This window comes from Anabrus simplex, chromosome 1 (assembly GCF_040414725.1).
Source record: "Anabrus simplex isolate iqAnaSimp1 chromosome 1, ASM4041472v1, whole genome shotgun sequence".
NCBI lineage: Eukaryota > Metazoa > Arthropoda > Insecta > Orthoptera > Tettigoniidae > Anabrus > Anabrus simplex.
The window spans coordinates 54,764,763-54,790,110 of record NC_090265.1 but is presented as its reverse complement, the minus strand read 5'-3'; the positions used below and the strand labels follow the sequence as shown (position 1 = coordinate 54,790,110).

The 25,348-nt window shown below is 39.4% G+C and overlaps 1 protein-coding gene across 1 annotated transcript in view; it reads right to left on the bottom strand.

Moving 5' to 3' along the window:
* The window catches only part of LOC136884060 (intermembrane lipid transfer protein Vps13), an 816,621-nt gene that overhangs the window by 652,173 nt on the left and 139,100 nt on the right, over positions 1-25,348 (bottom strand). The window contains exons 12-14 of the mRNA XM_067156088.2: positions 24,611-24,763; positions 24,338-24,518; positions 2,614-2,800 (exon numbers count right to left, since the gene is read on the bottom strand). Coding sequence (XP_067012189.2) covers positions 2,614-2,800; positions 24,338-24,518; positions 24,611-24,763 — 521 coding nt within the window. The remainder of the gene's footprint in view (positions 1-2,613; positions 2,801-24,337; positions 24,519-24,610; positions 24,764-25,348) is intronic.

The following is a 25,348-nucleotide window of genomic DNA, read 5'->3' as shown; positions in this document are numbered from 1 at the left end:
GAGGTGATAGTGTTGTTATTGAATATCACCTCTCTGGTTGACCTTCTGTGTCAAGTCTTTGATTCTGCTGATTTTGAAATAATACGTAGTTTGGTAATTGGGAGTTTTCGCTCCATTGCATGACCTTGTACTTTGGTGTTAATGACCTTTTGATCAGTCCTTGTCTAATCATCGGTTTCCTTTAATTAATTTTGGGATTTCCGCCCTCTCTTTCTTGTACCGTTTTTCAGCTCCTGTGATACTTTAAAGGTATTTACTCCGTACTAAGGTTCTGGTTTCATTTCTCTCCTTATTTCCCTGTTAATTTTACCTATTACTTGTTCCTTTCCTTATCAAATATTTTTCAAAAAAAGACAACGCAGATCATTTAACCTTGTAAACTTCATATACCTTTATTAAATTTTATGCTCCTAATACTGTGTTATCCTTTGAGACAACGTTGGTAATTTTTCACTGAAATTGGTAAGTTGGTACTGATATTAAGAGGGCACATTGCAAGATCCACTCCTAGCTCGCTCTCCACTTATTTACCCATTGAGGTAAGTTGTTTTTGCATGCTAATTTAATACTGCCTTTGAATTACCTTGTGCTTGACGACACCACTGTGGAAATTGTGTTGTGGGTGTAAGTGTATGATGTGTCATTCTAAACCTAACCTGAAACTAGTACTGGGTATCTTATTTTCACTTACCTAGCCATCGTGATATCTTGATTTCAATTTTCTGGGGCTAGTGTGTTGGTGTTGTATTTTTAATTGAGTGATCCATATGTCACAGTGCTTTTAAGTTAACTTGCAACTCGCCACGACACAGGATTATGTTGTTTCAATTATAACTCACCCTTGTATAACAGTACGTCACAGTGCTTCTGTGGAGTGACTCCGTAAGATTGGGGCTTGAGTTGTGTTTGTCACCAGTTGGTCATCGTGCCATTACTTGATTATACTTATTTGGTGCCGCTCGTTACTAAGTTACTGTGTCTGTACTTAATTGGGTCCCCCATGTGCTGCAGATTACTGACATTATTTGGTGCATTTATAACTCCCCATGTATAAACATGTGCCACTTAGCACATTGGTATGTATTATTACTTCCCCAGTACAAGTGCTGCATCACAGTATTGAATTTGATCCCATTTTATTTATATAACCGACGGTCACTGCGTATCATTAACCTAACTGTGTAACTGTAAGAACCGTGCCGTCACACCACAGTGGAGTAAATGCCACTGGAACACAGCAGGCAGAGTCTGTTCTCCAGGTTAAGGGTTGTCTCAATGAAACCTGGAAGTTAGGTACAAAATGCCATTGGGTGTGGTGACCCCACCTTAATTATGGCCTATATGAAGCATCAAAGTGGATTGAAACAAAGATCTAAGGAGTTCCCCAAAAGCGATGCACTTCTCTTGTGTCTCCAGGGAGATATGAGAAGTGGAATGAAGTTAATGGTCCACAGCCTGACCCACGAATTCTTTGGTGATGGTGGAAGGAGGAGGAGAATTTTTCAACATGAAGGCAATGTTGGGTACGATTATGCAATCTACAGCACTATTTTATCTAATCGCCGGATTCTCACTCACCCGGTTGCATGAGCTGCAAGCCTGTCTCCCGCCAAGCACTTTGCTGTAATGCGGTTCTCGGCACCACAAGCTCCCCTCCTGTGCAGTCTCCTGAGAGCTTTATCAGTGTAAGATTCACTTTAGTCAAGTGTTCAAATGTTTAGTCCTCACTGTGTTGTTTCAATGCCATTTTCATTACATGAGCATGTGTGTGTGTGTATATACATTATACCTTCATAAAGTACAGGAAATCTTGTGTGAAAACATGCGCTGGCTGCATTACAGCAAAGTGCTTGGTGGGAGACAGGCTTGCAGCGCAGGTGACCGGGCGAGTGAGAATCCCCCGAACAGATAAAATAATGTCCCTGTATTTATAAATATGTTCAAAGTAGGTTACCAGAGCTATTTTGGTTATCATCATATCTACTTCTAAACACTTCAGCATCCAAAGGCAATACCTGAGCTCCTCTAAATATGAGAGTAAAATTCTCACTCTACTGTAGTTCCTCTTCCTATCAACATATCCTGAAAACACACGTGACACTACAGGCCACGCACTTTTCACATTAACGAGAAATATTAAGTCCAATATGGTTCTATTCTGGCCTAGTCTAAACAATAATTGCATTTCTTCTACTTTCATTTTCTTTTCTTATGTCTGAGCTTTATAATTTCTATGCAAAGAAACTGAGATTTACTGCATCTTGATGTTAGTTCTCACACTCATCATGTACAATACCTGTTCAAAAATGTAACAACTTTGAAAATAACTCTAGGCAGCTTACCTTCAGTCTAATAGCTTTCCTTCCTTCAAAATACTCTCTTCCTCTAAATTAAACCCTCCTAACACTGTTTTCACTTACAAAAGAAGTCCTGGTAGGCACTTTGGGAGATGGTATGCAATGTGATCATTTCTTCAACATTATTTTAACAGTATGAACAATTTTACCCAAGCTTCATTACAGGTTCCTTTTAATAAATATACTGTTTCCCATACAAACATTTAATACAGGTCATACTGAAAATGAGGATCTTAAAGAATAGATGGATACTCACCTATAACAGTCACGGTTACGTTAGGCAAATGGGCAGCAATTTTAATTTTGGGTAGTCGTGGATCATCAGTAACAAGGCAGTTCTCAAAATTTACAGTTAATGATGTTGGCTGCAAGATATGCAGTGGTGATGGTTGTTTATTACTTATAACACTTCTCCAGTCTTCACTAGCAGGTGCTGTCAATATCTAACAGAAACATCAAATTATTATTAAACTAAATCAAGATAAATTACAGGAGTTGGACAAGCCCTCAATAAAGCCAACATTATATTTCATATCATTCATGGATTATTCATTCATTCATTCATTCATTCATTTATTTATTTATTTATTTATCAAAGTACAGTGCAACTCAAAAGAACAGGAAATTTTGAAATGTGTTTTTTTTGCTACTTGTCTAAGTTCGCACTAACACATCAACAGTTTTTGGCGACGGAAGGATGGGAAAGGACTAGAAATGGGAAGGTAGTGGCCACGGCATTTGCCAGGTGTGATGGGAAACCACGGAAAATGATCTTCAGAGCTGCCGAAGGTGGGAATCAAACCCACTATCTCATGAATGCAAGCACACATCTGCGTGATGAGAGGGATGAACCAAAACAGAGGCATCACAGGATTGATCAATATTAGCTTTCAACTTCTATTTACAAGTTATTCTGAACACACCAAAGGGCACTTGTAGTCAAATCTTTTATCTGAGAAAGCTTACAGTGTACAACACTGGAAATGGCAAAGGGTATTGTGATTTTAGAGATGAGACTCAGGGGAAGAGAAGTGCAAAAGAGATTGCAACTTGCATCTACAGGTATGCATAGAGCCACCAAAACATTACTCATGTCTGGACAATGTCAGATAGATGTGGGGGTCAACAGGAAAATAATTTTTATTTCGATGAGTCTTACGCTTTGTCAAAACCACTACCTTACAAACCATAGACCATAATATTTTTGAGACTGTGCACACTAAAATGGAGCGAGATTCCATACACTCAAAAATTGAAAGACAATCTAAGAATGTACCCATTTATGTTCCTGGAGATTGGGTTCAAATTATTAATATTATTATTATTATTATTATTATTATTATTATTATTATTAGCGTATGGCAAGGAAATTATATACATAATATACAATATATACACAATAACAAAAAACATTGATTCACTTCAGGCATTAGTGTTATCTCTTATATCTGAATGTCCAGCTTATCAATCCACTGTAGTGCTTCCACTGTTGGAGATAGGAAGTCTTCCAAACTACCTGGATATGCCCGTAGTTGACACTCGCTTACAATGTGGGGAATAGTCTGGCGAGGGGCTCCACATTCACATTCTGGAGATGGTACAAAGTTCCACTTGTAGAGAGAATCCCTGCACCTTCCATGACCTGTCCTGATCCTGTTCAGTCTGGACCAAGTTGCACGTGGCAGTTGGGATCCATTTACAATATTTTCCCCTCTGAAGATGTTATGCAGGAGCACGTCGGGAGAGTTATTCCAGTGGCTTTTCCACTCCTCCAAAGCATTGAAGTTGGTGGAAGTCTTCAGAGCAGCATCACAAAGGGGTGGATGTCGTGATTTCAGTCTTTTGAGACTAAGAGCTGGTATGTCATTTAGAACAGGTAGCGGAGGATTCTTGCAGATCTTGTTGTACTCTCGAACAAGAGCTCTGGATCTTCGTAAGTCAGGTGGCATTATTCCTGACAACAGTGGGAGCCAGTGAACTGGAGTTGATCTGATGGCGCCAGATATAAGACGCATGCTGGTATTCAATTGTGGGTCAATATACTTCGTATATGGACTATTAATCCACACTGGAGCACAGTAGTCAGCAGCAGAGAAAACCAGTGCTAAGGCTGAAGAGCGTAGGATGTTTGCAGTAGATCCCCAAGTAGTACCAGTTAGCTTCTGAATAATATTGTTTCGGGTTTTCAGTTTCTTCGACAAGTTCAAAAGATGTTGTCTGAATGATAAAGTCCGGTCCAAGGTAACAGAGATATTTTGGATACCTATTGTGATTAAGTACTCGATTGGAGAAGGTAATATTTAGTTTTAAGTTAGCGAGCCGGTTGCTCAAATGGAAGCAAGAAACCTCCGTTTTGGCTGTACTGGGTCTGAGTCTCCATTTCCTGAAATATTCTGCCGATGTGGATAAGTCCTGAGTCAAAATGTCTTCAGTTTTCTCAAAGATCTTGTGTTGTGTGGCCAGGGTCAAGTCATCAGCATAGCAGAACTTTCTGGATATTGTTTCTGGAAGATCAGAGATGTACAGATTAAACAGTAGTGGCGATAAAACTGATCCTTGGGGCAAACCATTATGCAGTTTTCTCACTGAGCTTTTCTTTTCACCTAAACAGACCTGGAATTTCCTGTCGCTGATCATGTTGTTGATAAGCTGTGCAATCGTTCTGCAGGGTATAGCTCTGAGTAATTTATAAATCAATCCTTCCCTCCAAACTGTATCAAAGGCAGCAATGAGGTCCACAAAGACAGCAGATGTTTTAAGCTTTCGCTGGTATCCGGCCTCAATGTAAGATGTTAATGGAAGTACTTGATCACAGCAGTTTCGGTTAGGTCTGAAGCCTGCCTGATCCACAGGAATGAGTTCTAAAATGGTTGATCCAATTCTGTTGTAGATAAGCCTTTCAACGAGTTTGTAGCAATAGCTAAGGAGGGCTATTGGTCTGTAACTTTCAGGTCTGTTTTCAGGTTTTCCAGGCTTCAATATGGAAATAATTTTAGCCTTCTTGAAGTCAGGTGGGATTTGTCCAGTCTGAAGAATGTCTGTGTAGGACTGTGCCATCCATCTCTTTGCATTGTCTCCCATATGTATGAGGAATTCTGGATGAATTCCATCGAATCCAGGTGCCTTACCAGGTTTTAGGTCTTAAACATCCAAGCCCTAGTAATAACTAATGTATATTAAGTGTGTATTCTCTTCCATTAATCTCTTTCCAAAATTTTTTGTTCTGAGTTACCCTGTAAAAGGTGGAGGTATGAGAGGAAGTACAACTGGAAAACCATTTTCAGAATACAAGATATAGCAACATTGTGTCCTCTTCACTCATACTGCCAACAGACTTGGCAATGTTAATAAAATAAGTTTTTTTTTTTGCTATTTGCTTTACGTCGCACTGACATGGATAGGTCTTATGGCGACGATGGGACAGGGAAGAACTAGGAGTTGGAAGGAAGTGACCGTGGCCTTAATTAAGGTACAGCCCCAGCATTTGCCTGGTGTGAAAATGGGATACCACGGAAAACCATCTTCAAGGCTGCCGACAGTGGAGTTCGAACCCACTATCTCCCGAAAACTGGACACTGGCTGCACTTAAGCGACTACAGCTATCAAGCTCGGTAAGTAAATTTAAATCAGTACGGTAAACAGTAAAGCATATTACAACAACAGTTTATACTGTCAACAAAATATTCTCTGGTAAAATTATATAATAACAAACTTTTGAAAAGTAAAAACAATCCAGATCAAGTGTCATGGGAATGTCCATGTCCATAGTCAAGTTGTCAATGTTCAAGATGACAGTTTTCTAAGAGTTAACAGTTAAGATCCCTCACTGGACTGAAAATAATGGGGGGAAATAACTGAAAGGAGACTGAGCCACAGCTGGAAAAGAATATGGATTCAGGAATGGCAGATCAATCAATCTAGTGTCTGCCTCTGCATGATTATGGAAAAATACAGGAAGGGGGGAAACATTCACTAGATACCCTAACATTTCCCGATAGAAGGAACATTGTGAAATTATTATTTATGTACACTGCCAGGGAAAAAAACATACATCCTCAAAGACTTTCAGTGGCACCAGGGTATAATATGTGCATACTGAGGGGTGGTTGTGTTAGCGATTAATTTGTCACAGACATCAGCACTCAGATGGCACTCAGGAGGCCTGTCTGTGTGCACTCTGTTTTGACTCTGCAGGCAGTAACTGTACTGAGGTTAGAGGTGAACAGTGTTTGCAACGTTCATTCTCAGATACAACCGTGCCCCACTGACGAGTACATGCTCCTGTTGACCAACTGCAGCCATTTGAATGAGGTTGCATTCTGGGCCTGTGAGAAGCTGGATGGACGTATCGACGAACTGCCGCACATGTCGAGTGCAATGTATTGGTGGTACGTCGCTGTTTTCAGCAGTAGTCTGTGGAACCATACCCATAGACCAGGCTCCAGATGTCAGCATATTACAGAGGCATGTCAAGATCAACGCATTGTGCGGCAGCAGTGGCCAACCGAACATCTTCCAGGAATGAAATCCGGTCACATGTTGCACCTGCTGTGTCACCAAGGATCATTGGGAACCATCTACTTGCAGTACGATTATGATCACGTGTGCCTCTGACCAGGCTCTACAGACACTACTACACTGCCAAGCACGGATACTCTGATGTGCAAGAGTCTACTGGAGAGGGGAATGGCGCTCTGTTGTCTTCAGTGGCGAGAGTAGGTTCTGTCCGTATGAAAGTGATGGACATACACGTGTGCGGCGTAGATCTGGTGAAAGGCGTATTCCAGAGTGCATTCGCCCACGACACCCAGGGCCCACCCCAGGCTTCATGGTGTGCGGGCCAATCAGTTACAACTAGCGGTAACAGTGTTTCTGCAGCGTAACACTCCCCACCATGCTACTGCCATTTCTTCGACAGGAAGGTGATGTGCTTTTTCAGCAGGACAATGCACACCCACACACAGCTGCTGCAAAGCAATGTGTTCTACGGTGCGCACAACAACTGCCCTGGCCAGCAAGATCACCAGATCTCTCACCAATTGAACACGTATGGGACTTACACGTTCTCCAGAGTCTGCAAGAACCATTGCCAAATCACACTCAAAAGGTGCAAGACGCTTGGGACAATCTACCAAAGGATGCCACTCGGTACCTTTATGATCGTTTGCAAGCTCGAATATATGCCTACATGGCCACCAGAGGGGCGGTACACTGTATTGAACTGTGGGTGTGGCCAGGCATTAAGGAGTATGAGGGAGGAGTTGGAGAGCTTGAGGGAGATAATTAGGAATCTCTCAGAGGACAGGAAGGAAAGTAGGACTCCCTCAAAAAATGTACAAGATACAGTAGCTGTAAAACAGGGATGGGGAGGAAAGGGGGGAATTGTAAAAGACAGGTGGTCTAATGTTTCAAGGGGAAGGAGACTGCAGGCTAAGGGCTCCATTCAGGATCTGAATTCAGGACAGGTGTCTGTGAGAAATCGGTATGAGTCACTGCAAGTAGAGCAACCGAGGGAAGATGAGGAACAGAGAATTGTTGCTGAGAAGTGTGGAAGTAGGAGAATGGGAAAAGGTAGAAAAGGGAAATGTGGAGTAGTGGAGAGGAAAAGACAGGTGGAGCAGGATCATGGGATGGAGAAAAGGGAGGAGGAACTAGCTTCTGCAGCTGTCAGGAAAGATAGGACTGACCAGGAGGGGAGGTGATCAAATGAGGTGGTAGGCTTGAGGCTCTGGTCATGGGGGATTCCATTGTTAGACATGTAGGGAAAGTGTGTGGAGGAAAGGGTACCAGGGTAGAGTGTTATCCAGGATTTAGGTTAAGGCAGATGTTGAGGAAAGTAGAAGAGAAGGAGGAGGGAAAGTGGAAGGTGGTAGTGTTTCACGTTGGTGCTAACAACGTAAGACAAGCAGGTATAAATACCAACATAGTTGGGGATGTGTGGGACCTGGTAAATGCAGCACGCGTGAAGTTTAAAAAAGCGGATATTGTATCAGTGGAATACTGTGTACGAGGGATACTGACTGGAAGGTGATTCGGGATTTAAATGAGACTATGGAGTGGGTATGTGGGAAATTGGGAGTGAGATTTCTAGATTCTAATGGGTGGGTAGGAGATAAGGATCTCACTCAGATGACCTTCACTTAAACCGCAGTGGTACATATAAGTTAGGAAATTTGTTGAGAACGGTTATAGGGAGGTACATTCAGGGAAATGGGGTGGCCTAAGGGAGCGGTGTTAAGGGAACGGGGAACTGGAAATCACGTAGGGATGACATAAAAACGTTAGTGCTCAACTGTAGAAGTATTGTAAAGAAAGGAATAAAATTAATTTAACAGATATATACTTTCCAGATACAGTGGAAACTCGATTCTCCGTTTATGGAGGGACCACGGAATAAAAACGTACAACACAGGAAAACGGAAAATCCGGGAACGAATGAACCATCAACAATTTGGCTAAACATAACAAAAATGAAATGTGTATAATAATCTTACAAACACCCTTAAACCAAACAAAATTACAGCCCTAATGGGCCTTCTGCCTACCAAGCAACTGATGCTCGGTCTTAAGGCCTGCAGATTACGAGGTGACGCACGGTCAGTGTGACGAATCGTCTCTGCCATTATTCCTGGCTCTCTAGACCGCGGTCGCCATCTCACCATTAAATAGCTCCTCAATTAAAGGTAAGCATAGAACCAAGTGAACCTGGAACCAGCCCTCATATCCAGATAAAAATGCCTGACCTGGCCGGGAAACGAACCCGGGCCCTCCAGGTGAGAGACAGGCAAGTTAGACCGCGGGGCTGGCTTCAAACGTTAATTACCGGTACACAACTTAAAAATCTCAAAACTTTACATTCAGTTTTACCGGGGAAACTTCGTCAGTTTCCTCTGAAAACTTCGTCATATTCCTTTGAAAACTTCTTCCAGTTCAGCAACTTTGATCTGCCAAACTCTTCGAAAATTCTAATACTCGTAACACCAAGCCAAACAACAATCGACCACAAGTACTTTTTCATTCTCTAATCTAATAAAATAAAGCACATTAGATACAAAAGCGTCCAACATGATGCAAATTTTTTTTTTTTAAATCTTCCGTTGTAATTTGGTCCCTGGTATATTGTTCCTAGTCAGTTTATGGAAATCTTGTACCGCGTAAATTAGGCCAAATAGTCTCTACTGTATTTGATTAGGCCTACATCTACTTTTAAAGGTTATGTTGAACTCGAGAATATGGTTTCGAAAGTATCAATCCTCAAGTTCTCAAATGCATTATATTTAGTTCTGCCTGTCACTAATCACAATCAAATTGGAAAGAGAAAAAAAAAAAATCATTAACACTTCTGAAATTACGATTATTTGTGACTTTGAGCTCAGTTGGAAAGCACGCTCGCTGTACAAGTCGATACGAGTGCGAAATATTACAAGGTTTTTAAATGTGACGTGCGCAAATAATACGACTGCAGCTTTAATAACATTTCAACACAAAAACGTATAATTCCCAGTCTTATATTAGGATGAAAACAGTAATAGGCAATCCCAAAAACTCCCATGGCTTTATGTATGTAAGGTTCAACATCTGTTCTGGTCTCAATAACATAATCGTATGCAATAATATTAAAATACTAAATTTGTGTTACTTAAGTAGGATCAGTTTCGATTCCTGCCTGAAAGCCCAGTGACTATACAGTGCCCTGAGGGAAATGCCAAAAACCTGTTTGGCGACACACTTGAAAAAAAGTAAAAAAAAATATACATCTAATCCTGGACATAATGTAGACGTTTTGCAAGTACGAACATTTGACGAAACTCATTCCGTCTTCAAATAGAGCTGTCGAAATGCGCTCTGTCTCCTTCCAATTGTCGTTGGCACTCTCTGGCTTATGATTTCCGATGATTCTCTAAACAATACTACCCGAATGCGATGCTAAGATGATACCTTATGCAAGTTCACCGCCGATCGCTTTTCCAGTACCTACAGTACTTCTTCAAATTATCACAATGACAGGACGTCAACACCAAGATATGTAAGTATGCTGTAACCATCTTTTTGTAAGATACAGTTTCTTGAAACATGTGTGATTGAGGATTTGGCATTGATGGGACTGAAATTTCTGGACGGCTGATCCGGGAAATCGTTTCTTCGAGGAATGGATAAAGAGAGATTTTTACAACGTGACTTAATTAGGATGCTCACAGGACCATGTAATTTGAACGAATAATACAGGAAAATGTAGTTTCCGGGAAGGTATAATCGAGGTTCTACTGTACTGTAATAGGAGTAGAATCATGGCTGAGAAATGATATAATGGAAGAAGAAATTTTCTCACAGAACTGGAGGGTGAATCGTAGAGATAGGAGAGGAATGGTAGGTGGGGGAGTATTCATTCTGGTGAAAGAAGAATTTGTAAGCTACGAAAAAATAAAAGATGACAAACATGAAATTCTAGGGGTAAGGCTCATCTCTAAAGATAATAGGCAACTTGATGCCTTTGGAGTATACAGACCAGGAAAGCGTAGCACAGGTGCCGATTCAAAATTATTTGATAAGATAATCAACTATGTGGGAAAAGATAAGGAAAGGAACATGATTGTAGAGAGTGATCTCAATTTACCAAATGTCAATTGGGAGGGTAATGTGAACGACAGGAAGCATGACCAACAAAAGGTAAATAAGTTAATATGGGAAGGGCACCTGATTCAGAAAGTGATGGAACCAACTAGAGGGAAGAATATTCTGGATGTGGTGCTGGTATAACCACCGACGTAATAGATGGCATTAGTGATCATGAAGCTGTTTTTGTGGTAGTTAAAAATAAATGTGAAAGAAAGGAAGATATTAAAATTAAGACGATTAGGCAGTACCATATGGCTGATAAAACAGGCATGAGGGAGTTTTTAAAAAGTAACTATAATTGGTGGAAAATGGTAAATAAATTTCTTTGCAATCATTTAAGAAAAGGCTAGGAAAACAACAGATAGGGAATCTGCCACCTGGGTGACTGCCCTAAATGCAGACCAGTAGTGATCGATTGATTGATGCGACTGTTCGGGGACCCTTTACTGTTTGGAAATTCTATGTTCCCAAGGAGGGAATAAGATATTTTTCCACCAATAGAGCATGTCAAAAAACAGATCAGATGTAAGTCAGGTTGCATTCCATATCTTTGTCAGCCTACCGTCATCCATCCTCATGAGATGTCCAACAAACCCTAACCTTCTCTTTCTTATCACACTCGAGATTGGTTCTATACTCTCATATAGTTCCTGCCTTGATCTGTGTACCCAGATTTCACCTTGCTTTTTGGTGCCCCTTACATGTCTCAAGATTCTTCTTTCCTCCTTCTCCAATTGTATGCATGCTCTCTTGCCCAATGTCAGCATCCCAGTTGCATAGAATGCAGCATTCCTGATGGTTATCATGTACTGTTGCAGTTTGGTGTTCCTCGAGAAGTTCTTTCCATATGTAGATATGGCTGCATATCGAAGTTTCAGCAGCAATTGAACTCTGTCGTGGTATTTTTGTTGCTGTATACTTTACCCGTGATGTTCGCACCTAGGTACAGGAAGCTGACGACTCTCTCTACCACTTGGCCTTATACATTCCAATCGGTCTTCGTATTCAGTACCTTCGTCTTGTTGTAGGCTATTTTTAGACCAACCTTTGCTGAAGTCTCGGCTAGATTTAATAATGTTATTTGCTTTACGTCCCACTAACTACTTTTTAAGGTCTTCGAAGACGCCGAGGTGCTGGAATTTAGTCCCGCAGGAGTTCTTTTACGTGCCAGTAAATCTACCGACACGGGGCTATCGTATTTGAGCACCTTCAAATACCACCGGACTGAGCCAGGATCGAACCTGCCAAGTTGGGGTTAGAAGGCCAGCGCCTTAACCGTCTGAGCCACTCAACCCGGCTCGGATAGATTTGCTAGTGCCAACTTCGTGTCTTCTTCCTTCTCATGTAACAATACCATATCATCTGCGAAGGCAAGGCCATCAACTATGACATGTGTTTGATCTTATATCCAATCTGTACACCTTAAATTCCCATGGTTCTATTCAAGTGTGTCCACTACTTCGCCACTTCATCCAAAACCTTGAGGAACTGAAGAAACGCTAGCCAGCTCCACTGAAATGATGCGGTGAGATAATTCGTATTTCTGTGTATCACTCTTTTACTGGAAATACTTAGGACGAGAAGTAGAGATAATTCTGGTGAGGCTGACAATACAAAAGTCTCTCTTTCGCAACCATTCTATTTAGCGTAGTAAATTAGTTGTTGTTTTTTTTTTTTTGTACTTAGAAATATCTGCTAACGCGATTCATTTTATACCAATTTTGTACTCATTTATTTATCTCACTTCATCACATAATTTCTAAATCCTTCAATTATTTTATATTAGTATAGGCTACTAAAATCATCATACTTCTTTGAACGATCTGCTATTGAACCCTTTGTATTATATTGTACTCATGACAAGTAATGAGTGTGTCTTATCTGACTTACTGTACAATGTTAGTGTGAGAAACACAAGAAATCTTAAGGTCATTCATATCAATTCTCAGTCTCTTGTCGACTCCTTCCATATATCAGAATTCCGGCACATTTTTGGCAAGAGTTCATTTGATATTATCGCATTCAGTGAAACATTTCTTAAACCTTCACTACCAGATTCTGCCATCTGTCTCGATGGGTATAATATTTTCTGTAACGACAGAATAAACAGAGCCACTAGTAGTGTTGCAGTTTACTTGAAGAACAGCATAAAATGTAGTGTACTTAGTAAATCTCCTGGAGAGTACAGTAAGAAACCTGAGTACATAATCCTTGATATAGCCCTTTCAGACACTAAAATTCTTTTCGCTTATATATATCGTCCACCAAAAGTAGGGTTCATGGATATATTCCTGAATGATATGTATTCTCATGTTATGAATTATAAATATATATTCGTTGTGGGCGATGTTAATGCTTGGTTCGGAACTGGGACGTTTGAAAGCGAAAAAATACGTGATGTGCTCAACGCTTGTAACCTCAACTACCTTCCATTCAATCCAACCTTTCATACTGCCACTTCCGATACCACTCTCGACATAATCTCATCGAACTGCAATGAGTTGGTAGTAGAATACGGACAGGAACCAGCTGCCGGTTTTTCTGGTCATGACTTGCTGTATGCTGTATTCACTTTATCCACGCCAAAACAAATTCCTAAAACAATTCTTGTTCGAGACTTCAGTAAATTTGACGTGGACAATTTTCGTGTTGACGCTGAATTACTACCCTGGAATGCGTTTTTTTCAATCTAATGACGTAGATCAAAAAGTGTCTCACTTCAACAGCTTTGTACTTTCACTCTATGACAAGCATGAGCCCCAAAAGAGAATTATCGTAAAACACCAGTCATCACCATGGTTCAATAAGCGTATTAAGGAATTGATAAGTAAACGGGACAGAGCTAGGAAGAAATTTATTTAAACAAAACTTTCAGATGATTACGAGCAATTCAGGATCTTACGTAATGAGACAAAACAAGTAATTAGGAACACTAAAGTGAAGTATACGTACAACATCTTCCGTAATTGTAAGAGCACCTCAGCTTCTTGGTGTGCTGCAAAATCTCTTGGTATTGGAGTCAGTCACTCTCTAGATAGCCAGATGCCTGTTACTCCATCTGAATTAAGTGAATATTACAAGACATCAGTCTAACTCCAACTCTCCAAAAGTATCAGAGACTGCCAAAAATTATAGACTTCTCACTCCAAGTAACAGAGATAAATTCTATTTCATGTACGTACACCCTTCACAGGTAGAAAAAGCAGTCAGATCAATTCGAACTAAAGCTAAAGGTCCAGGTAATATTCCAATATCCATGATTTCTACCTGCATGGACATATTTCTTCCTGCCATTATGCATTTATTTAACTTCTCTCTACAGAATGGAGTTTATCCCTCAGAGTGGAAGCGTGCCAATGTACGTCCTGTTCCCAAAAAGAAAATACCAGCAGTCTGTAGTGATTTTAGGCCTATCAACATCCTCTGTGCACTTAGTAAGGCACTAGAAAAAATTGTTCATGAGCAGATATGTGAATATTTGTCTAAATACAACATTCTAAATCCCTACCAATCTGGCTTCAAGAAGGGCCATAGTACTACTACTGCTCTTCTGAAGGTTACAGATGATATATGCGCGGCCATCGATAAGAAGCAGCTTACTATCTTATGTCTCTTTGATTTCTTTAAGGCATTTGACTCTGTTAATCATGAGTTGTTTCTTGCTAAGCTGAAGTCAATTGGCTTCTCCCAGAGTGCTCTGTCGTGGTTTGAATCATATCTATCAAAAAGATCACAAAGAGTCACATTTGTAGACGGACGATCCTCTAGCTGTGAATCAGTAAACTGTGGCGTACCATAAGGATCAGTTTTCAGTCCATTATGTTTTTCTATTTATATTAATGACATACCTGAAGTCATTTAAAGTTAAAAACTTCATGATTGTTCCGTATTGAATAGAGAAATAAGAAGATGTACAATATTATAGGGAAGGATCCACCTTTCAATACTCCGTAGTAAGTTGAACTAAAAAGTAGTTACAACCTGTTTATTGGGACCGGTTTCAACACATTTCAAGTGTCATCATCAGCCAATTAGCGAAGATCTTAAAACAACTAATATATTGAACACAGGCAAAAAATTAACATTGTATCATATCGTAGCAATTCAGTTAATGTTCAAAACACAATAATCACAGTCAAGAGAGTAAACAGAACATCACTATCTTGCGCCGAAAACAAATATAGCTGAAGTTCATAAGCATATCAAGTATGCACTTATGTAAAGTCGTTGCTAGGCAGGTCTTGTAGGCATTTGTTTCTCCGGCCGAAGAGTAAAAGGTGACGTGAATGAAATCTTAGGAAAACAGTGTAGGATTTAATTTCGTCAAATTCAAAGTGGATATATAGGTTTTAAAATAATTTAAAACGTTAAAAAAGAATAAAGCCAAATAAAAATATATTTAACGAACAGGAAGAAATAATGACAGAAATACGAGGTTCAACTCGAAACAACTTGCCGTAGTAATGGATAAAGAAATGATAAAAAGAGAAAGGGGGTGGGGAACGTTTATTAGAGGGTGGTGATGGTGGTGGTGGTGGTTATTGTTATTAGAGGAAATACAATTGGGCAACAATCCTTTATATAACACTAATTCGAGGAAAAAAGAGGAAGAGAACCGACACTTCAAAAAATGAAGATATCGGTTAAAGGAAGACAAGGGCCACGAAGGGCATGAAAATGAAAGACTCCCTAGCCCTCGCAAACCTAATAGCATCGGGGTTGGAAAAGAACAAGAGTTGACCAAGGGAGGTCGGACAGGATAGATGAAAGTGAGGAGCGTGGGTTGGCGACCACAGGGTCCTTAGCTGAGTCCTGGCATTGCTTCCACTTACTTGTGCCAGGCTGTTGCTACGCACAAAATTCTCAAACTGAATACACCATCCTATGTTTATAATTCATTTAAACCTATGGAGTCAGTACATAACACAGATAATAGGTTTACAAAAACTACCCTTCAAATTCCCCTTCATCGTACCACTAAATTTAACAAATCCTTTGTTTGCACTGCATCACATATCTTTAATGTTTTTAATCTTCACCGTTTCACAAATAACACTAACTGTACCAACCTAAAGCAGTCCTTAACATCTATCTTTCTGGAGGAGTAGGCAAGAGGCTGAGATCAAGCATTCTTGTGTCTAACAATCAAAAATATGTATATTTCGAAGATAATTGTTTCTCTGCTTTAGCTTTATATTCTTTAGATTCATATAGTCTAAAATAACAAATGGTCTTAATGATTTACTTTCTTACTTATTATATAATGTTTTAATTTTACTGGATTTGGTATCTGTATTTTCATTTTTTAAAGTTTCATGTTTAGTTTAATATTTTAATATTATAAAAATGTAGTTAGTGTGTTCATAAACCTGTACTGTATTATAAGAAGACGCCACATAAAGGGGCTTTTCAGCCTCAGTGGCATATAAATCGTAAATAAATTAAATTCAAAAGTAGGTTAAATAATATTGGCGACAGACTGTCTACTTGTCGGACTCCTGTCTTCATTCTATTATCATCAAACTTCTTAAACCATGCATTCAGAATATTTTGCACTCCCTCCTCCGTTTCACCCCATATTGCCAGAACGTCTGCAAACACCCGAGCCTGAAGATCTTTATTGCCTTTTCCTTTTAGTTCCTTTAAAATCATCATCATCATTTTACAGTTCCAGTTTCCCGGGTACTGTTGGCGAGCCTCTTCCGTTCTGTCTTATAGAGATACATTCTGTTGTTAACGACGTCCTCCAGTGTCCTTCCCCGATCTGCAATGTCCATCTTTACGATGTCCATCCAGTGGGTTCTTTGTCTTTCCACCATCCGTTTCCCTGCCACATGTCACTCCAAGTTTACATATGCTGTCCTTGTTGGCTCCATCCTCATTACTAGCCCAAACCACCTCAGTCTGGACATTCTGATTTGATCTAACAATGATGTAACAATTCCAGCTTCCTTCCTAACTACATCATTCCTCAAAATGTCCAGTTTGGTTTTTTGAATTATGGACCTAAGGAACTTCATCTCAGATGTCTGCAAACTTGACGAGTCTTTCTTGGCGAGGGTGCAGATTTCAATACCATAGGTTAAGATTGGTATGAAGTAGTGATTGAACATCACCAGTTTTGATTCTGTTCGTACTTTGGGATTCCAGAGGAGTGCTCGTACTTGCTGGTAAAAGTGAGAGCTCTTTTGCACTATTTACCACCTCCTTTGTGGCTAGTGTATCTCGAGATATTACACTGGCAAGATATGTAAAGCTTTCCACACTTTCTAGTGGATGGTTTCCCAGCATTATGAAAGTAGTTTAAACATTATTGTAGTGTAGTATAGTAACTTATTAGAAATTAAAGTACCTATTCTATAATTTTTAGTAGTTTTGCAAATTTTGAACTTTAATGGTAATTTTATTTTCTGTTTGTGCTTGGTAATAACCTGTTATAATTAGAATACGTCTGAAAATAGTTTAAAATTATTGTAGGGTATTATAGTATCTTATTAGAAAATAGTGTGATTATTCTATTACAGTGAAATATTTGTGTAGTATAGTACCATTTCTGTGGTATCTGTAATAACTTACTAGAATTCTGTTGTTGTAATTAGGGTAGACTAAACTGCAGTTAAGAATTGTGTAATTCCTGTGTATTGTTCTCTGTTTCCAATAATTAACAGCAATTTTCATCCTGTTAGTATGTTGTAGGAATAAAAAAAATAGTTCAATAAAGTAATATTGTAGTGTAGTAGTAGCCTATATTAATTAACTTATTGTCGTGTGATCTTTGTGAACTAACCTAGACAATATTTCTTTCCTTTCCTTTTTATTTTGCACAGAATATCTTATTTTTCCTTTTCTTCTTATTATTCAGTAAAGAATGGCTAAGGATTGCGAGAGTATGAACTGTGGGTGTGGCCAGGCATTAAGGAGTATGGAGGAGTTGGAAAGCTTGAGGGAGATAATTAGGATTCTCTCAGAGGACATGAAGGAAAGTAGGACTCCCTCAAAAAATGTACAGGATACAGTAGGTGTAATAGAGGGATGGGAAGGAAAAGGCAGAATTGTAGAAGACAGGTGGTCTAATGTTTTAAGGGGAAGGAGATTGCAGGCTAAGGGCTCCATTCAGGATCAGAATTCAGGACAGGTGTCTGAGAAATCTGTACGAGCCACTCCAGGTAGATCGACAGAGGGAAGATGAGGAACAGGGAACTGTTGCTGAGATGTGTGGAATTAGGAGGAAGGGAAATGTAGAGTAGAGGATAGGAAAAGACAGGTGAAACAGGGTCATGGGATGGAGAAAAGGGAAGAGGAACTAACTTCTGCAGCTGTCAGGAAAGATAGGACTGACCAGGAGGGGAGGTGATCAAATGAGGTGGGTAGGCTTGAGGCTCTGGTCATGGGGGATTCCATTGTTAGAAAGTGTGCGGAGGAAAGGGTACCAGGGTAGAGTGTTATCCAGGATTTAGGTTAAGGCAGATGTTGAGGAAAGTAGAAGAGAGAGAGGAGGGAAAGGAGAAGGTGGTAGTGTTTCACGTTGGTGCTAGCAATGTAAGACAAGCAGGTACAAGTGCCAACATAGTTGGGGATGTGTGGGACCTGGTAAATGCAGCACGGGTGAAGTTTAAGGAAGCGGAGATTGTTATCAGTGGAATACTGTGTACGAGGGATACTGACTGGAAGGTGATTCGGGATTTAAATGAGACTATGGAGTGGGTATGTGGGAAATTGGGAGTGAGATTTCTAGATTCTAATGGGTGGGTAGGAGATAAGGATCTGAACTCAGATGACCTTCACTTAAACCGCAGTGGTTCATATAAGTTAGGAAATTTGTTGAGAAGGGTTATAGGGAGGTACATTCAGGGAAACAGGGTGGCCTAAGAGAGCAGTATTAAGGGAATGGGAAACTTGAAATCAAGTAGGGATGACATAAAAATGTTAGTGCTCAACTGTAGAAGTATTGTAAAGAAAGGAATAAAATTAAGTAATTTAACAGATATACACTTACCAGATATTGTAATAGGAGTTGAATCACGGCTGAGAAATTATATAATGGATGCAGAAATTTTCTCACGGAACTAGAGGGTGTATCGTAGAGATACGATAGGAATGGTAGGAGGGGGAGTATTCATTCTGGTGAAAGAAGAGTTTGTAAGCTACAAAAAAGTTAAAGATGACAAACACAAAATTCTAGAGGTATGGCTCATCTCTAAAGATAATAGGCAACTTGATGTCTTTGGAGTGTACAGACAAGGAAAGGGTAGCGCATATGCTGATTCAGAATTATTTGATAAGATAATCAGCTGTGTGAGAAATTATAAGGAAAGGAACGTGATTGTAGCAGGTGATCTCAATTTACCAAATATCAATTGGGAAGGTAATGAAAATGACAGGAAGCATGACCAACAAAAGGCAAATAAGTTAATATGGGAAGGGCACCTGATTCAGAAAGTGTTGGAACCAACTAGAGGGAAGAATATTCTGGATGCAGTGCTGGTAAAACCAGATGAGCACTATAGAGAAACCGAAGTAATAGATGGTATTAGTGATCACGAAGCTGTTTTTGTGGTAATTAAAAATAAATGTGAAAGAAAGGAAGATATTAAAATTGTGACTATTAGGCAGTACCCTATGGCTGATAAAACAGGCATGAGGGAGTTTTTAATAATTAACTATGATCGATGGAAAATAAATAAAAATGTAAACAGACGCTGGGATGGGTTTTAAGCAATTGTTGAGGAATGTGAAAATAGGTTTGTACCTTTAAAGGTGGTAAGGAATGGTAAAGAGCCACTATATTATAACAGAGAAGTAAAGAGAATTAGAAGGAGGTGCAGGTTGGAAAGAAATAGAGTTAGAAATGGCTGTGGAAGTAAGGAGAAATTGAAGGAACTTACTAGGAAATTGAATCTAGCAAAGAAGGCAGCTAAGGATAACATTATGGCAAGCATAATTAGTGGCCATACAAAATTCAGTGAAAAATGGAAGAGTGTGCATAGGTACTTTAAAGCAGAAACAGGTTCCAAGAAGGATATTCCAGGAATCATTAATGAACAAGAGGAGTGTGTATGCGAGGATCTTCAAAAGGCAGAAGTATTCAGTCAACAGTATGTAAAGATTGTTGGTTACAAGGATAATGTCCAGATAGAGGAGGTGACTAATGCTAAAGAAGTATTAAAATTTACCTATGACAGCAATGACATTTACAGTAAGATACAAAAGTTGAAAACTAGGAAAGCAGCTGGAATTGACAAGGTTTCGGGGGGATATGTTAAAGACAATGGGTTGGGATTTAGAGTCATAACTGAAGTACTTGTTTGATTATTGTTTGCATGAAGAAACTTTACCAAATGAATGGAAAGTTGCTATAGTAGCCCCTGTATATAAAGGAAAGGGTGATAAGACATAACGCTGAAAATTACAGGCCAGTCGGTTTGACATGCATTGCATGTAAGCTTTGGGAAAGCATCCTTTCTGATTATATTAGACATGTTTGCAAAATTAATAACTGGTTTGATAGAAGTCAGTTTGGGTTTAGGGAAGGTTATTCCACTGAAGTCCAACTTGTAGGATTCCAGCAAGATATAGCAGATATCCTGGATTCAGGAGGTCAATTGGACTGTATCACGATTGACCTGTGTAAGGCATTTGATAGGGTAGATCATGGAAGTCTACTGGCAAAAATGAGTGCTATTGGATTACAAAAAAGAGCAACTGAATGGGTGGCTATATTTCTAGAAAATAGAACTCGGAGAATTAGAGTAGGTGAAGCTTTATCTGTCCCTGTTATAATTAAGAGGGGAATTCCTCAAGGCAGTATTATAGGACCTTTATGTTTTCTTATATATATAAATGATTAGTGTAAAGAAGTGGAATCAGAGATAAGGCTTTTTGTAATAAATAAGTTACAAGATTGTGAGCAACTGCAAAGTGACCTCGATAATGTTGTGAGATGTACAGTAGGCAATGGTATGATGATAAACGGGGATGAAAGTTAGGTTGTAAGTTTCATAAATAGGAAAAGTCCTCTTAGTTTTAATTACTGCATCAATGGGGTGAACGTTCCCATTGGGCATCACTGTTAATACCTAGGTATTATTATAAGGAAAGATCTTTATTGGGGTAATCACACAAATATGATGTCCGACTCGTTGGCTGAACGGTTAGCGTGGTGGCCTTCGGTTCAGAGGGTCCCGGGTTCGATTCCCGGCCGGGTCGGGGATCTTAACCTTAATTGGTTAATTCCAATGGCACGGGGGCTGGGTGCATGTGTTGTCTTCATCATCATTTCATCCTCATCACGACACGCAGGTCACCTACGGGTGTCAAATAGAAAGACCTGCACCTGGCGAGCCGAACCCGTCCTGGGATATCCCGGCACTAAAAGCCATACGACATTTCATTTTTCACAAGTATGATTGGAAATAAAGGGTACAGATCTCTGCAAATGGTTATGAGGGTATTTAGTGGTTGTAGTAAGGATGTAAAGGAGAGAGCATATTTGTCTCTGGTGAGACCCCCAACCAAAGTATGGTTCCAGTGTATGGGACCCTCACCAGGATTACTTGATTCAGGAACTGGAAAAAATCTAAAGAAAAGCAACTCGATTTGTTCTGGGCGATTTCCGACAAAAGAGTAGCGTTACAAAATTGTTGCAAAGTTTGGGCTGGGAAGACTTGGAAGAAAGGAGATGGGCTGCTCGACTAAGTGGTACGTTCCAAGCTGTCAGTAGAGGGATGGTGTGGGAGGACATCAGTAGACGAATAAGTTTGAGTGGTGTCTTTAAAAGTAGGAAAGATCACAATATTAAGATAAAGTTGGAATTCAAGAGGACAAATTGGGGCAAATATTCGTTAATAGGAAGGGGAGTTAGGGATTGGAATAACTTACCAAGGGAGCTGTTCAATAAATTTCCAATTTCTTTGCAATCATTTAAGAAAAGCCTAGGAAAACAACAGATAGGGAACCTGCCACCTGGGCCCTAAATTCAGATCAGTAGTGATTATGTTCGCTGGTCATCTCTCTCTGTTTATTGCCATCACTACTGTTTTGAGTTCACTTATCTTGAGATTGAACTCCTGGAACTTAACATTCCATTTATTGAGCCTCGACTGTACTTGTTCCTCAGTTTCTCCCCAGATCCTAACATCATTAGCAAAGGCCATTGCATTTAGTTCACCAGAGGTTTTCTTAATGTTCAACATGATATCCATGACGGTGATATACAATAATGGGGATAGTGCACTGCCTTGCTGGACTCCACTTTCGGTCTTGAACCAGGATGAATGTCCGTCACCCAATTGCACACAGCTGGTACAGTTCTCATACAGCATCTGAACTTTCCTCACCAGTCCCTCTAACACGTTCCTTTTTCTCAGGCATTCCCATATCTTCTCTCTTGAAATGCTGTCATATGCCTTCTCAATGTCAAGGAAAACCATAAACAGATCTCTGCCTTTTTCCCAATATTTTTCCATTAACATACGGACACTGAAGATTAGGTCTGTTGTGGACCTGTTAGGCCTGAAGCCATCTTGTTCCTCTTCAAACTGTGGCTGTAAGATGACTCACAATCTGCTCTCTAAGATTTTCTCAAGAATCTTAAGCCCATGAGAAAGGAGTGTTATTCCCCGGTAGTTGGAGCATTTTCGGCGATTTCTTTTCTTAAACAGGGGGATAATGACACCCTGGCTCCAATCAGTAGATATCTTGCTATCTTTCCAAACTGCATTAAGCACTCTATGTAGCCACCGTAAACCCTGGACTCCTGCTGCTTTAATCATGTCCGTGCTGACTTCATCAATTCCTGGGGATTTCCCTTGCGGCATCTTCTTAAGGCCCGTTTCTGTTTCTGCCCATGTAATGGGAGTTACCTCTGTGCCGGTTTCAACAGTTGGTTCTTTTGTTCTCTGATCTGCTTCTGTCCTGTTCAATGGGTGATCAAAATGATTCCTCAGAACCTCTCTGATGTCCTCTTCTTTCCTGGCCAGGTTTCCATTAGGATCCACAATTGCTTTGATGGTTTCAACTGAATTCCTTTTGTTTTTGATCACTCCAAACAATAGTTTCATATTGCCTCTGCTATCTTCCTTCAGTTTTTGAGTAAATTTCTCCCGGGACTTTATCTTCTTCTTTTCCACTATTCACTCGTAATTTCTTGTCTCGGTAAACTTGTTCGAGATCTCCGATCTTCCCCTCGTCCCTTACCTGTTCTGGCTTGGATTTCTCTATCTCGTTCTTTTTGTGCCATGTTCCTTTCCTTTACTGAGGATCTTACTCTCTCATACCACTAGGGTGTCTTTCTCCTTACTCTTGCACTTGTCTTCCCGTAAACCTCTATTGCTTCTTTTATCAAGGGTTTTTTAAATCTTCTCAACTCTACCTCACCACTCTCCACTTCTTCCGTAGGCAGTTGTCCTCTTATACGGTCCTGATAGTCTGTCCTTTTTCCAATCTGTTGTAGTTCCCACACCTTCATCTTAAGTAATTTCCTGGTTGTTATATTTGGTACATTAATGTCTTTCAGATCTGCTACTAATAACTGGTGGTCACTATTGAAGTTCTCACTTGGAATCACCTTGACATCAGTTCGTTTAAAATGGTATCCGTAACTGCTATGAATAGAAGAGGTGTTCTATAAAATTCATGTTTTGTCGTTTATGATACTTTGCCTTTCCAGGGACGATATTATTCTTGTCCCAATTATTTTGTCTCTTGCTAATTACCTGATTGCGTTTCAAATGAGGACAAAAAAATCTATTTTAATAAGTGTATGTTATTTAAAATGAATAAAATAACTTTTGTATTGTAACGGTGGAACTTTTCACTAAAGATTTATAATGCTTATATAAGTGACAATACGGGCTCAACAAATTTGTTTCTTGCAACTACAGTTACTGTCAGTGAATATTCAATTTATATCTGAACAATTGAGGATCTTTGTGAAATACATTATACCTGACATTACAGACATCTCTCTAAACTCTGTTAGGCATGAACCTGCAACTGCCTAAATCCTGAAAAAACAAATACTGCAAGTCTGTATATTTATGTTTTAATACATTGTGAACAGATCCATTAAATTATGTAGCATATAGTTCTTACATTTATGTTACATTTAATTCTATTGTGAATGGGACCTTATTCATGGAAATATAGCACACACAAACTTTAGAAATGAAAGTATGCCAGAGATATTACAAAGGGAACATTTTAGATGTAATAAAAGTAGACTGACAGAGAACACAGATTAAAAATAAATGTGTTTCTTAATCTTAAATACAATACCTGAATCTCAACTTATTTTGAGCATCAATGGAGAAAGACATAATTGGAAAGAAAAACTACTTTTAAAAAATACTCGTGTGCAACCGTACCTGCATTTCTTTCAATTCAATTATAAATTTATCATAACTTTGAGATGCCATGATCTTCAAAACATCTTCCTCTTTAGTTCCCAAGCGCACCAGTTCACGTAAATTTAGATTCTGTGAAGGATCTCGTGGAACTGATCTCATGCTGATATTACCAAAATTTACAACTAGAAGATCAACAGCCCTAAAAAGGAAACAAAGGTAAAAATGTTTTTAAAAAATGCTAGAGGAAGAGGGCACAATTTAGATCTAATATACATTAATAATTCAACATACCCCTTATAAATACCACCATGTGGGAGGATTGCATATGATGAACTCAGCTCTATTTTCAGATCCAACACTTGGTGCATGTCAATGGCATGTTGCAAACCTGTAGCAGACATCTCTCTAAACTCTGTTAGACGTGAACCTGCAACTGCCTGAATCCTGAAAAAGGATAAACACTGAAAGTTTAAAAAAAAAAAAAACACACACACACAAAAAAAATCTTCATTACAAAAATTTTGGGATGCCTGACAGCGTTCAATCGCACCTGCCAGTTAATTAACTAAGTGCCTCTACGATCCTCTATTTGCAAATAATCAAAATCATCTTCATCATCTTTATCTTGAACCCAACCATTTCAGCCTAGGTTATTTGCTTGGACAAGATAGTATATGAGGGGTACCCAAAACACCCAAAATTATTTGAAAGCTATATATTTTCATTTTTTTTTTTTTTTTTTCCCACAAAACAACCTTATCTCTTTCAAAATACTCTCCATTACAACTAATATATATGTCCCACCGGTGCTTCCACTGTTGGAAACATTTTTGTAGTCAACTTTAGAAATGGCTGACAGTTCCTCCCTTGTTTGTTTCTTGACCTCTTCAGTGTCGTTAAATCAGTGCCCTTTCGTGCCCCTTTTCTTGCATTGAAATAAGAAAAAGTTGCACAGAGCCAGGTCAGGCAAGTAAGGTGCGTTGGGCAGCGAAACCATGCCATTTTTAGCCAAAAACTATAATATAATTT